This window comes from Coloeus monedula, assembly GCF_965178545.1.
Source record: "Coloeus monedula genome assembly, chromosome: 1".
NCBI classification, from domain to species: Eukaryota; Metazoa; Chordata; class Aves; order Passeriformes; family Corvidae; genus Coloeus; species Coloeus monedula.
Window position 1 is genome coordinate 137,898,009 of NC_138781.1, and position 14,783 is coordinate 137,912,791.

General features: G+C 39.3%; 1 protein-coding gene across 2 annotated transcripts in view; it reads left to right on the top strand.

Moving 5' to 3' along the window:
* Positions 1-14,783, top strand: part of VPS13B (vacuolar protein sorting 13 homolog B) — a 436,535-nt gene that overhangs the window by 407,087 nt on the left and 14,665 nt on the right. For both annotated transcript variants that reach the window (XM_082279593.1, XM_082279594.1), the window contains exons 53-58: positions 407-534; positions 1,129-1,328; positions 3,877-3,995; positions 5,164-5,978; positions 10,257-10,433; positions 11,407-11,577. In XM_082279593.1, the coding sequence (XP_082135719.1) occupies positions 407-534; positions 1,129-1,328; positions 3,877-3,995; positions 5,164-5,978; positions 10,257-10,433; positions 11,407-11,577 (1,610 nt within the window). The remainder of the gene's footprint in view (positions 1-406; positions 535-1,128; positions 1,329-3,876; positions 3,996-5,163; positions 5,979-10,256; positions 10,434-11,406; positions 11,578-14,783) is intronic.

The following is a 14,783-nucleotide window of genomic DNA, read 5'->3' on the forward strand; positions in this document are numbered from 1 at the left end:
TTATTGAAATATCTTTCATGTGTATCAGAGAAGTATCCATCCAAATTCTTCTGGAAAATTTTAAAGATTTATGTTGAAAATTTGGGCCTACAATCTCATGTTTTTAATTTAATATAAATCTCTGCTGGCTAGGGCTCTCATCTTGTAGACACACATGTTCAGTTTAACTCATGAGTACTCTCCATGAAGCAATTTCTTCTCTCACGTTTTTTAGACTATTTCCACATGTTCTTCTATTGAAGTAGAGATATGTACTTGCCTAAATGTAGATAAGTATCTATGGACTTGGAACTTGATCATGAAGAATCTCACAGATACTAGTTTTGGGTTTTTTTAATTGTTCAGGATAATATGTAAAGATTTCCTTGAAAACATGCAAAATCCAATATATCTGCTTCTGTTTTAGGCCTATAGCACTGACTTATCAAGAGCATCTTGGTGTGACGTACCTAACACTTACAGAAGATCCTAGTCCTCGTATAATTATCCACAATAGGTGCTCCATTCCATTGCTTGTAAAAGAGAATTTCAAAGGTAGGTACTATGCAATAATTAGAAACAGTGCACTGTTGAAGTATATCTTATTTTACTGTATCTCCAGTCCAAAACTGAGTTCAATATGTGTTTTGGTTATAGCAAGAACTTGATGCCCTTGTAAAAGTCTGTCTCAAGGTGAGAGACTCTGGAAGCTATTGGAGCTAATTGTGAGGTCAGGAGTATGAACTTAAGTGTCTCCAGGCTTTTGAGTCTCCCTGGTTCCAGCTGTCAAGGTGACTCAGCTCAGTAGGAAATTCATAGGTAGTGGAGTTTTGTTGACATCAATTCAATCCCATGGAACATTTATATTTCCTCAGATTTGCAAATGTAACACAAAACAAATTGTTAAAATTCTGATTACAGTAAGTTAATGTAATGATCAGCGGAACATTATTTGTGTAAAACTTAATGAAATAGAAAGAGAAAAGTAAAAAACCCAAACATACAATATTCCAACCAATAGAAAAGCAGTGTTTTTATTTATTAGTAATATTTCAGACAGAAACTTTCTCATTTGTGCAAGCATAGATGAGTTTTGATTTCATACAGGTTTTAGGAAGCTCTGATCTTGTATATTTTATAAAATTTCAGATACACCAAAGTTTGAAGTTTACTGTAGAAAGATTCCAGCTGAATGTTCGGTTCATCATGAACTTTACCATCAAGTCTCCAGCTATCCAGATTGCAAAACAAGAGATTTATTGCCCAGTATTCTCCTGAAAGTGATGTCATCTGATGAATTAGTAAATGAATGGAGTGATTTTGTGGACATCAACAACCAAGGAACACAAGTAAATCATTATAAACCACTTCCTAGTTCACACCATAAATGGTTGTCTTCCTGACCTGCACAGTACATCAATCCTCTGCAATAAGTGTATCCTTTCTGTTGGTTTAAGGGGGTTTTAACTCCTGGGAACTCTCCTGCCTGAGACCCTTCCTGTGGAAGTTTTAGAACACAGACTATCTTCTTTACTGTCACTTTTTAAAAATAGCTAGATTGAAAAGAGAGGCTTTATGACACTGATTTTTTTTCACTTCTTTTGAATCAACCTGGTTTTGCCTGGAAAAATCAGTCTTGAAAATTTCTGGGCTCTGTAAGCAAAGAATGCCACAGGATCCAGGAAAACTTGGTGGCTTAATTATCAAGGGATTTTTATCTTTATATCTTGTAGGAATCATCACTGTCATTCTCCCTCTGTGTCTTTACAGAAGCTACTCATGTCTCTCTAAAACATAACAACCCCTCCCTTTTCTTTCCTTCTGTTATTTTTCTCTGGGTCTTGAGGCAAATGAAAGGTTCCTTGACTGGAGTAATTGTTTTTGATGAGAATTTTTTCCATCTTTGAAGTCATTAGTTTACATGGAATCAACATAAACTGCTTGGCTCTTTGAAAGAAATACTAGTTTCAGATGTTTTCCCTGGGCACCAATCACAAAATGCTCTTGATTATTGAGTGTTATATTATATAGCAAGTAGTTCAGTTCCATTCAGCAAGCCAGTCAAGCAATGCAAGGTTTCAAATTTCAGTCATTAATGTTATGCCAGACCAGGGTTCTTTATAAGTATCTGGCTCCTAGAAGGAATTAGATGCTAAGACAACATTTGGGGATCATTGTCTACTTGAAGAGCTCTCCAGAAAAAGTGTAGCCTTCTGTAATTGAAGTTTTAGGATGTACATGTTGAAAATTTTCCCAGGATTTCTTAGTCTGTCTTTCTCTTAGAAAACTATGAATATAAGTGAATAAGAAATATACTAATAGTGTCACATACAATTCCGTTCAGGTTGTGAAATAACTGGGATTTGGAGGATCTTAGGTAATGTGTATTTCTTCTATGTAGTCACAGATAGGTACTTATTTTTCTATTAGAAAGTAATTTAAAAACTACTTAAAACTAATACCTTAATAAATATTGAAGTGTCTATCATCAGAATCATCTGAAATTGGAATTAAAATGACCAATCTTCAAGATCAGTGAAGGTTTATTTAGAAAAATTAGAGTTTTGAAAATTCTGTAAATGTCCTTTTTTCTCCAGTTCCATGTAGGATTGTGAATCTCTTCCAGACAAACAAAGGATTAAAATTGACATGTCAAAATTAGAAATTCTCTTACATATAATTCTCAGAAGAATAAGAAGTTTGATTAATAAAATTGAGTTATCTGTACAAAGTTATTATGACTAGTCTAAGAAGAATCAGTTTCAGTGCTGATCCTACCAAACTTCCAATTGTTTTTGCTTCTGGTGACTTCGTAACAGCAGTAAAGATTCTTCAAGACAAACAGCTGTTTATTTTACCTGTGCTAGCCCACTATCTTGGTGTTATTTCTTGAGCTTGCATTCCTTTACATTATAGCTTCTGTCATTGCAATCGAGTAAACAATTGTGTTGATAGTAGCCTTACAAGAAAAGAGAAGCCAGCTTACTCTGACAAGGATTGCTGTGAATTTTCCAAACCTTTAAAAAGACCTTAATCTTCTATATTCTATATAAAACTTGCATGGAAATCATACAGAATTAAGCTCCAAAACCAATCACTTCGTTAAGTAGGATATTCCTAAAGACAACTTGTCCAAAATGACAGTTTGTACACCTGTAAGCATGACACAAACCTGTTGTCAAATTCCCATTTTTCCTGCCTTTTTAGATGTTTTATGCTTTCCAATAGTTTTTTGCCATTTCCTTGTGGCGGCACCTTGCCTGTGAAGGTGTTCTCACCAGTTTAAATGGCTTAAAAATGTGTTCAGTGTTCAGTTGTTATGCAAATATTCATGAATCCAAAATGTTACTTTTCATTCTTCATGTGTTTTCTATCATGCTATCAGCAATTCATCTACCCAGCTCTGAGCTAGGGCGTAGCAACATAATGTTATTTTAGGGTTTTTTTTCGAGAGGAGAAAGTGGGATTATTTGTGTAAAACTTAATGAAATAGAAAGAGAAGAGGAAAAAAACCTAAACTTCAGCTTGGGAGCTTCAGGAACATGCCTTTCTTGTTAATCCAAAATCACAAATTAAAATTTCCTATTTACTCTTCTCATATAAACTCCACCCTCCCCAGCATATCTTGCTTATTTCTGGAGAAGTTTCTTATTAAAATGTATTCAGTTATTCAGTTGAAGGATGAGGTGCAAATTTCATCTCCTTGTACAACTGAAATACTTAAAGTAGCAGAGCAGTTATTTTCTGAATCATTGAAATCTGACTTTTTTTCCTGAACAGTGTCCTGATTTAAGTAAAAGATCTCAACCAGAAGGCATTGATAGTATTAATTTAATGTATCACACTGAAAACAGTAATTTTGGTTACATTCCATGTGTTTCTAACCCTCTCCTCTAGATTGTGTTCTTAACTGGTTTCGGCTGTGTTTATGTGGACATCACCCATCACTGTGGAACAATAGTCATAACCTTGGCCCCAGAAGGAAGAGCAGGACCCGTTGGTATCAACCTCAACAGGTACATAAAGTGCATAAAAGATGATAAAAAGCATTGCCAAACACTACTGTGAGGTCAGTCAGCTTTCTAAGTGTTAACTGACTTAGAAACTTTGTCTTAACTGTTTGTTTTGTTTAATACTGCTGCATGCTCTGTAGCATGTGTTTAGACCATATGGCTTTGTATATAACAGTTAAAAAGGACAATCTGACATCAAAAGTCATGTCACTTTAGGGTAAACACTAGATGACTGGTACAAAAAGAGGACCTGAGTTGTTCATTAAATAAAAAATGACATTTTCCATAATAATTAATTTTGAGTGTGTTCATTAGTTTAAAATGTATTTAGCCAGATCCTGCCATCTGTAATCTTACAAGCTCCCAAGGAAACTTACTATGCAAGAGCTGTATTATGTATGTAGTTAGTAATTAATTGTACTTAATTATGACACCCTTCTTAGGAAGATTTCCCTATTTCCGTAATACACCACAATCTGGTCCTCAGCCATTCAAGTGCAATTGTAATACTACTTATTTTTAAGCTGCAGAATGATTGGCCTCCAGCAATCCTGTTACAATTAGAGTGGAATTTGTTGTACTGTTTTTATTTGCATTGTAATTAAGTATTAATCTCCAGGCAACTGGTCATCAGCAGTACCTAATAGTCCATATGCTAGTTAAACTTGGCAATGGACAGTTTACATTGCAGGGGGAAGGACCTCAATGGCATCAGTATGAAAATACTGCAGCAGCTTCATTGGAGGGCACTCACTGCATGTGGTATGAAGTGATTATCCATAATAGTAACCTTCTGTGAAACATCTGAGGCTGTACATGAATTATCAGAAAATTGTATTTGTTGTGTGTTTTAATATTCTCCTCTGTAGCAAACGTAATAGGGAATTACTGTGTAGGTAGAGATGTTCCTGTCCAAACTATCCTGTTGATTGATAAAAAAGACAGACAACCCTGGTGTAGATGTACAGTGTCCCATTTCTTAGAAAACCTCCTGGGTGGTATCCACTGTGGTGATTCAGTTTACCAAATACCAGTAACATTAGCAGGACTTGCACAATGAGTCTCCCATGTGTTATAGAGAATGTCTCTCTTGATAGCTCTTTGAGCAAGCAAGATGCCAGGTGAACTCAAAAGACAAGAAGTAATAAAACTTACTTTCCCTCCTGTCTAGAAGTCAAGAGCAGACCCTGTCACTGAAAATGTTCATCAGTCAGTTAAGTCTTGCTGCATTTGATGATATTACAAACCACAAAGTGTCATCTGAACTCCTACGTCTCACAGCAGACAATGTTTTCCTCCACATGGCCCCAGCCACCAGCTCCCTGTCACAGGAGTTCCAGCAGGACTCTGTGGAAGGCCTCCCACAATTTCATAGTCTCCAAGTGTATTGTGAAGACTTGCAACTGGACAATCAGTTGTACAGCAAATCCAATTTCCATTTTGCAGTCCTGCTGTGCCAAGAAGAGAAAAATGAAACCGTGCAGTGGTCGAGAATGAACAATTTCATTGTTTGTAACAAAGATTTGGAAAGCTATAAGGAAAACTGCTTTATAAAACTCTGTATTGCTTTTTCCGAGGAAGAGAATTTCATGTTTCACATGAATGACCTCAGCTTTGAGCTCAAGCCAGCTAGGCTATATGTGGAAGACACCTTTGTTTACTACATTAAGACGTTGTTTGATACATATCTTCCAGAAAACAAAATTGCTTGTAAATCCACGAATGCTTCAGATACTACCCCAATAGTGCCTGAGCAAGTGAGAGAACATGCAAGAGCTTTAGTCAAGCCAGTGAAGCTAAGAAAATTAAAAATACAGCCTGTTAATCTCCTTGTCAGTATTCATGCTTCATTGAAACTGTATATAGCCTCAGATCACACCCCTCTCTCCTTCTCTGTGTTTGAGCGAGGACCCATCTTCACCACTGCCAGGCAACTTGTCCACGCCTTGGCCATGCATTATGCTGCTGGAGCACTTTTCAGAGCAGGTCAGTACTTTTCCTTAACACACATTTTCACTGGGTACCAGGATTCTGTGAGTGTCACTCAAGATGAGTAACCTGAATTTTTGTTTTCCTCAGAGACTGTTTGATAACAATACTTTCAGACACCTTTCAGGTCCTGTCATACAACAGAAGGGAAATAAAATCACTGAGCAGACACCAGTGAAGATTTGCAATGTTGTGCTGAACATTAGCCAGCCACCTGAAGGCTTTAGCCACCCGTAACCCTGAACACAGCATAAAAATGTGTTCTAGCTGGCTTACGTTTTGTCATTTGATATTACAGCAGTAGTCAGAATCAACCCACACTCCTTACATAAACTCCCCAAAACAGTGTTTAATCAAATTATTCAGCATGTTGTTCTGTGTTCTGAAGTAAATTATAGACCTGAATGATGTTTTGTTGTTAAAAGTCCTTTTGGCTTCAGTTTTCTTCATACAGCCTTCAATCTAAACTGGCACACAGATGTTTGTTGTCCTTTGATCCAAGAACTATGAAGTTTGCTGTTAGTAAGTTTTCCCCATATAGGATCAATAGCAAGCAATTAGTCTTTTTATGTTATCAGGTACATTTTGTCTTCCTTAAATACTAATGTAGAAATAATGAAATCTGGTCTCTGATGTGTCTTGGTGCAGCACAGAATTTGTGCCTGAGACAGAAGGAAGCTCCTCTGTGATCACACACAAGTAACATATTCCACACTGGAACATGGGATTTATTTCCCTGTAATACTTATGGTCAGATTTTCTGAGATCCTAATGCTGCCATTTGGACTGGAAGCATAACTGCAACCTGACTTCTGTGCACACTTTCCAAAACTGTACACATGTATTTTAGCTATTTATAGATGCTGACTTTGTCTTTCACTGTGTGCATACCTGACTCGCACTGCTGATTGTGACAACAGTATACACAATTGTGCACCAGAACAGTGTACCAATTCATTATTTTCTTGCAGTATTATGCTTCCAAAATTTGCAGGTTTTTCTTTTGGCTCTTGTTTGGATTTGTTTTGCAGTTAAATCTCATTGCACAGAAGGGCAGATCTAGATTCTTGGTAATTAAGAGTGAAACTGTAGCCAAATATGGTCCACGGTGTAAATGCTTCTCACCCATGACTGGCTCTTTCCTTCTGTGCTACCCTTGCAGTGTGCAGCAGTGCAAAGTCCATCACTTGCTGTGGGATCAGTGATGTACCTGAAATCAAGCAGATTTAAGTATTAAGAAATGAGGTTTGCTTTGGTGGAACTTCTCTTCAGGAAAATACATGTGCATATATACTTAACTCCCACTAAAAGCACTAAAACTAAAATGTATTGTTTGAAAGGTATCACTATGATTAAAATGGTGAATTGTACTGATTAATGTTTGCTTTAGCAAAGAAGATGGTTTATGTTGAGGACTTTGTGACACTTGTCAAAAAAGTTGTGTCAACAAAGTAAAAAAAGAAGAAAAAAATCAAGCAAAAATCTTTATATGATCTGCAAACCCTGAGGTTTTTTTCTCACCATTAGCACAATCAGTCTCTTATGGAAGAGGACCTTGTGCTTCTGCATTTTAACTACATTAATCTGGAATATGGGTTGTTTGACCTCCTTCTGCTCACCACTGTCTCATGCATAAATCATTGTTAGCATCTGCAGAGACAGCATTCCCATACAGCTATACCTTATCCTCAGGGATATACACTCTTTTGCCCTTAGTTGTGTGCAGGACCACTGCTGACCTGTGGAAGGGGGCAGGATTTGCCCCAAAACTTGCTGAAGGGGGTGCATCAGGCTGTCCCATGTATTGCAATGGAGTGGTCAGAATCCATGAAAGCCATGAATGGGGTTGGAGAACTCTGTTCAAATATGCTGATTAGCACTGCTTATCTCAAATCAGCCAAACTTGCAATGGAAATCTCCCATTCTTTTCTAATTAAGTTGTCCCCTATATAAAAGTTAATAAAATTCTATTCAAAAATATCACTGGTACCAGATCTGACCCTATAGTTAGTTGCCTATAAAGAAAATTCAGTGGCTCTCTGCTAATACAGTCATTTATGTCATGTAGGTGGATGTAATTACTAAGCATAAGTGGGAAATGGTAACCTGACACGATACTATATTTCTGCAAAGTAAAATGCCACACAGAGCTTGTGAATTGAGGGATTATTCCTGGTTCCTCATTCTCCTATTCCTGACTTACTCCCACATCTTCTTCCTTGGGTTGGGTGGTCGAAGCTGGCAGTGAGGAGCCATTGGGTTTGCTCTCAGCATTGGCCAAGGAGGGTCACCCATGCTGCAGGTTGCACGTTATTCCCATGCGCTCTCCAAGGGTGAGCACAATCCATCCAGAGCTTCCCAAACCTGACAGCTAGGGACAGATTACAACAAACCATCCCTGGCCTACCGGGAAACCCATCAGCTTTGTGTTTAACTGTTTTCATTCCTGGATTTTATCTCTTTTGCATTCCTGAACATGCTGGCTGGCCCAGCAGGTGAGTGGAGTTGGAGTCCCCCATGTCCCAGCCTGGTGGTACCTGCTGGGGATGTTGCAGGGCACCAAGGCACTAAGCTGCAGTGTCCTGTAGCCACTTTCCATCACACCACCATGTAGTACAAGGAATGTCAAGAATATTTGGGGAAAAAAAAGGCTCTAAGGAATTAATGCAATAATACTGATCAGAAAAATCAGAAAAAACATCTCTCCCATCTCCCAAAAACATCTCAACACCTCCCCACCCCTCCAGCTTTTCAGCACTTCACACAGAGGCAAAGATAATTTATTTAAAGTCCTACAGCGAGGGAATTGCAGGCCCAGCCTGGAGCTCTGGCTTCCTCTGGCCCCATCAGGAAAGGACTGGCAGAGGATGTTCCTTTCCAGGACAGCAGGGCCACAGTGTGTGTTACTGCTCAGTTCATTGTGTTGCCAGTAGCACTGGGGTTTTGTTTTCCTAGTCCATCACACCCTCGCTCTTAGGTCCACTCTGGTTCCCGCTTTTTATATTACAAGTACTGGAGTTCTCAACCTGCCAGAACTGAAATGTGGGACAGATTCAACAAGAAAATAGATTTTCCAGGAGCTTAGAATGATAGTATGAGATTAATTCATTTCATATGAGTAACATTTTCTCTTCTGTTCAGTTTCATGATTCAGCCATCTACAGGAATGACTGGGAGGGGTTAAAAGAAAACAAGAAAAGCATCTGGATAGCAGGAGTTTTCAATGATGAGATGGGAATGAGGAGGGCAGAGCGCAGATCAAGGGCCCTCATGGGAGAGCAGGAGACCAGTCTGTCCATCCTTCAGTCTCCTGGCCCTGTCACACCTTGTGCCACTCTGACAGTGCCAGCTGAAATTCGTGGTACCAGGGCTCAAAGACCAAACAGTTCCTGTTTCACATTTATTGCCATTTCTGAATTGCTCTCTTTGGGCTGTCAAAAAAAGAGTTATGCAGCACTGTTTCCCTAATAAATCTGCTGCCTACCAGCCTGAGAAAGACAAGACCTGCAAATAGCTTTCCAGCAACAGATTGCTGCGTGCTCAGCCATCCAGCAAGCTGCTGGCAACCCTGCGTTTATATAGGAAACCAGATCTGCAGATACTTCTCCTGGGATATGCATAAGGAATACTCCCCTATGAGTAACCTAATCAGCATGTAGATGTCATTGCTGTTTACACAACTGTACTGAGCAGAAGACATTTGTCTGGCTTTCACTGCACTCTGAAAGAAAATGATCAGCTTAGAAGGGTTGGGGTGGATTTAAAATAACTTCTTAAGCACTTGTCAAAAATCTGCATCCCTTTTCCTAACACTCCATCAAGTAATTGACCTGCACACTCCTGTAAAGCAGTACATTGTATCAGTGTAAACTCCCTGTCACAATTCTATCACATAAGGATGTGAAATCACAACGCTACCTTACAGTGTCTAAAACCAACCCAACCATCAGAGCTTGCAGTCCCATTCCTCTGTAGCTGTGAGGCTCTCGCATCCGCCTCCCTCACACACTTTTAGCAGAAATACGGGAAGCTCCTGGAAGGAAGTAATTCTAAAGCTATTTGTGAGTTTGCCAAAAGGATTTCTTTGATTTACGAAGTATGAAAGATTGCCATTTCTGAATTCATAGTGGATGAGTTATTTCCTGTGTTTTGCTCAAAGGAAGATCATAATGCAATGAATTCTAGTGTGAAAAAGATAATTAAGGAATAACCTTTTCACAACTGCTGCTTCTGCAGTTTTTGCAGCTGTAACATGTGTCTTGTTTCTCCACACAGGCTGGGTTGTTGGATCGTTGGAAATTCTTGGAAGCCCAGCTAGTCTGGTGAGAAGCATAGGGAATGGCATAGCTGATTTCTTTAGGCTCCCCTATGAAGGGCTGACCAGAGGCCCAGGAGCATTTGTCAGTGGAGTTTCCAGAGGAACAACATCATTTGTAAAACACATTTCCAAAGGTAGAGCTTTCACTTTATTACTCCAACTACTGCTTTGTTGTCATGCATTGTTGAAGTTTTAAGCAATAAAGTCTGTCCATCCTTCAGTCTCCCGGCCCTGCCATATCTTGTGCTGCTCTGACAGTGCCAGTTGAAATTCCTGGTACCAGGGCTCAAAGACCAAACAGTTCCTATTTAACTAAGCTAAGAGGGTAACAAGCTCACATGTAATGTCTCATGTATTAAACAGATCACCACTTTACTGCAGTGCATGAGAATGTTTCAGAAACTTCAGAATTTTAAACCTCCCAGTGGGAAATAAATATTCACTCAGCAAGTATTTCATGTGATAACTGCAGAAGTATTAAAGGTGTTCTGCACTTCTGCAAGCCATCAGAAATTCTACACTCAGTCGCCTCATCATATTTATTATTTAAAGAAAAAAAGTAGATACAGTTGTCATAACTGTGGGAGTACGTGGATAGGATTTGACAGTGGGGCTGGCCTGCCATGGGAACAGGAGGAGCTTGTTCTTTGCAAAGCTGTACAAACAGTGCCATCGCGTGGCTCCAGCCGCCGTAGAGACACAGTGGCTGCCCCGGCGCTGGCTGCTGCTCCAAGCCTCTGCTCCGGCCTCCCGCAGGACACGGCCTCATGACTGCTTCTGTAAATATTTGTTTACCTTTCCATCACCCCCCTCTCCATTTAGATTAGCCTCACACAAGTCAGGGAACTGGAGAAAGATGTTCAGATGAGTTTCTGTTCCCACCGGCCAGGCAAACCTGGAGCAGGCTAATGTAAAAGGCGTGACGTGGACCGTAGCAGCAGTGTGGTGATGCTTAACAAATAGTAAAGCATGTTACACATGGGTGACTGTTCACTTGACTTGCTGTTCTGCTCATAAGCTCAGTGTTGCAGTGAGGCATACAATGTCTCTGTGGTTTAAATTCAAGCATTTTGATCCAGACCCAAATGTGTATCTCCATGCGTTTAGGTACACTGACGTCAATTACCAATTTGGCAACAAGTCTTGCTCGGAATATGGATAGGCTGTCACTGGATGAGGAGCATTACAACAGACAAGAAGAATGGAGAAGGCAGCTTCCAGAGAGCCTGGGAGAAGGACTGAGACAGGGGCTCTCTCGTTTAGGCATTAGCCTTCTAGGTAATGTACTATTAAATATCAAGTTAAGTGATAATACTGTTTCCTAATCTGCTCACTAGCCTTTTCTAACTGTGAGTTATAATTCCAAATTTTGGGGGGGGGGGGGGGGTTGGTGTCTTCTTGTGAAAAAGCCTCACAGTATGTATATTAGATACTGTTTATCAAGATTTAGTGACTTTTGTATATGATTTTTGCTGATAAAATAATTGCAGATACAGAATGAGTTTGCATTTTCTTTGTGAAATAATATTTTCGCTGGTACATGATGTAGATCTGAAGGGAAAAAAAGAATAATTCTGCATCGGGCAGCGTGACTTGTAACTAATTCAACAAGAAGACGTCATCATGCTGATGTTTACTTTCCAATGAATTATAGGAATGCCTTCTGAACTGCTTGTTTTTGCAGCACTGTAGATATCAGGGATTCTTGGGTTTGTTTGAAAACCACTTCAACTTAGTGCAGATGTTAAGTAAGCTTTGATGAGGAATTCTGCTTTTACAAAGAGACCCAGATCATCCTGATTCAGTGTAATTTTATTCATCAAGCAGCCAAGTGATTTGGTTAGAAGTGAAGATTAGTCTATCCATTTCAAAATAGTACCTAAAAATTTGAAAACTAACCCGCAGTGGAAAAAGTCTCTGTGAGAAGTTTTGCAGTAAGGGCTGGATTTTCTAGGTTACTTCGACTTGTCACACAGCAAAGGAATGCAGAACTGTATTGTTTGGCAGAGCTCCTCAGTATGTATTAAACAGTATGAATCTCTTAGAGATCAAAGTGACCAAAAGCAGTCCAGTGCAAAAGGTTAGAAGAGTTGAAGCTTGAAAGGATTTGTCCTGTTTCCTAATCTTCAGTAGTGTACACAACTCCTAAATTTGCAACCGCAACCCTGAAAGCCCCAAAGAGGAAGTGGTAAAAATGTTACAAGTTTGGGTTAAGTTGCTGGGAATTATTTTAAGCAATAACATTAGATGATGTGAAGCATTGTCATTTGATAATGCCTGTAAACCGGCAAGCGAGTGTCCTGGGAGAAATGTGCATAAAGGAGAAATTCCATATATTAGTAGCCACTGTCCCAATAGTAAGCTGTTACTGGTGTTGCAAATCAAAGGCAGTTTGGAGGAGGTTTTATTTTTCCCTCTTGTTTTATTGGGCTAAGGGCAGTCAGGTTGAGTTGCTGGATGAAAGATTATACTTTTAGAAGCACTGTCAGCCTGGAGTGTATGTGCTGGTGAAATGGTTTGGTGATCTTGGCTCAGTTATTAATAAAGCATTGAGGTAACATGGTGTCTGTATCCCCTTCACTGACACACTAGAGCCCTTCAGAGCTAAAAACATCAGCTGTACAGCCTGAAGTAAAGAACAGAACTTTGTAGCTTTGGCTGTAACAAGGCAAAATTCCTGCTGTTCCGGAAAGCTGGGAACTCGTCACATACATGCACAAATACGCCATTCCTGCACTTCCCCGCGCACACGGATTCCGTGGTTCGCGGGAGTACACCCGAGCTAAAAGGAAAGCAAAAAAATAGAGCTAGAATTTCAGTGTCCCTGATTTCCTAAGAAATCAGACTTCATGTTAGAAACTTAGAGCTTCATATTAGCATTTAAACAGTGCTCCTCCACAAGCTAGGGTCTTGTTCTTATTCCCACTGTTATTATTTAGAGATTGCTCACTGCTAAATACCTCTTTTCTTAGCAGTGGAGGCAGTGAAGCACCCAGATAAATAGCTACAGTTACTGTATAGCTGTACATGACAAATATGGAACTCTCACTAAGGGAGAGATAAGAAATATTCCACTTACTTTGTATCAGTTTTTTATTTACAGCTGATTTTTAAAAAGCATGTTTCCTCTGTATAGGCAGCAGCATTCATATAAATTGTGTCAAGACCTAAATTATGAATAGACCTATGTTTCAGTTTTTATAAACGTGTCAGAAAGGTGCTTCTGTCCTGACCATTTAGTTTAAAGAATATTGTGGCTTCCCCCAAAAAAATCAGTCGTAGTTGAAGGGACGGTATCACTGTGCTGCTTTTTTTCCACCAGCGTGTTCAGAATAAACATGAACATGCTTACTCTAAAAGCACTTCAGGTTCTTCATCCATAACAAAGCAAAGAGAAGCTGCAGTTATTTTCCCTCGCAAGGATAAAAAGTTTTCTGAGCACAGAAATGCAGAAAGCACAACTATTTGAAGCCGTAATTTATATTACTTTCTAATTGTAAAATTGGAAAAGTGTGCAGGAGATTTCTATGATAGTCACAGTACTCTCATGTTCATAGAAGCCATCTGACCCATGCAGAAAGCTAAGACAATTGCAAATGCAGATTTTGTGCCCAGGTGAAGTCATGTAAGAGCCCTCAGTTCACCAATACGTTGTGGTATCTACCCAGAAAGTAGAGTTGCCTTTCTGATTTTTCTGAAAATCTGGCTCACAGTGGCCCTGTTTCAGCAGAGCACTTAAGCATGTGCTTAAGAGCTTTGCTGAATCAGGGCCAAAATCATGTACTCTCATCTCCTCCTCAGTGCAAGTTGTTCCCTGTGGTACATTCTTAAGTGCTTTGTCCTGTCTCATTTTAAATGACTCAAGCAGTGTCAGGGTGTTGTTTGATTTGATTGTTATCTTTGGCCAGCTGTTGTCTTCTTTTCTAGTTTGGGGGAGATTTCTGGGTCATTTTAGTAACACTTGTGTGTGAAAAGAAGCAACAGCTTATGATAGGTGTGTTTTTTTCTTTTATATGTTTAGACAAAAATGCAGTGAAATTGTTTGTAAAATATTCAGATGATTGACTCCCCACTGAGGAACTATCTTTTGCATTTTGCATGACAGGGTCAAAGTTAAAATAATAACTTATAAGCATGTAAAAGAGACTATTGAAACTATAGGCTGTATTTTCAACCACTGGTCCTAGTCAAAAATATTATATTGAAGTGGCTGCCTTTAGGAAGTTGAGCATATCTGAATAACCAAAAAGCTGACAACTATTCAGAAAGCTATTATTTACAGTGGCAGAAGTGCTCAACATTTCAGTTACTCCTTCCTGCTTTTGGGGAAGTGGATTGAGTCATATTGACTGACAGTGTAACTGTCCTGGTAGAGAAGGCAAAGCCTGGGTTTCAGAAGCTCAGATTTTTGTTATTACGGGTGGTGGTGGCTGTTCTTGCTGTGCACTATCACTGAATCAGGGCCACTCTTTGTTTGCCTATCT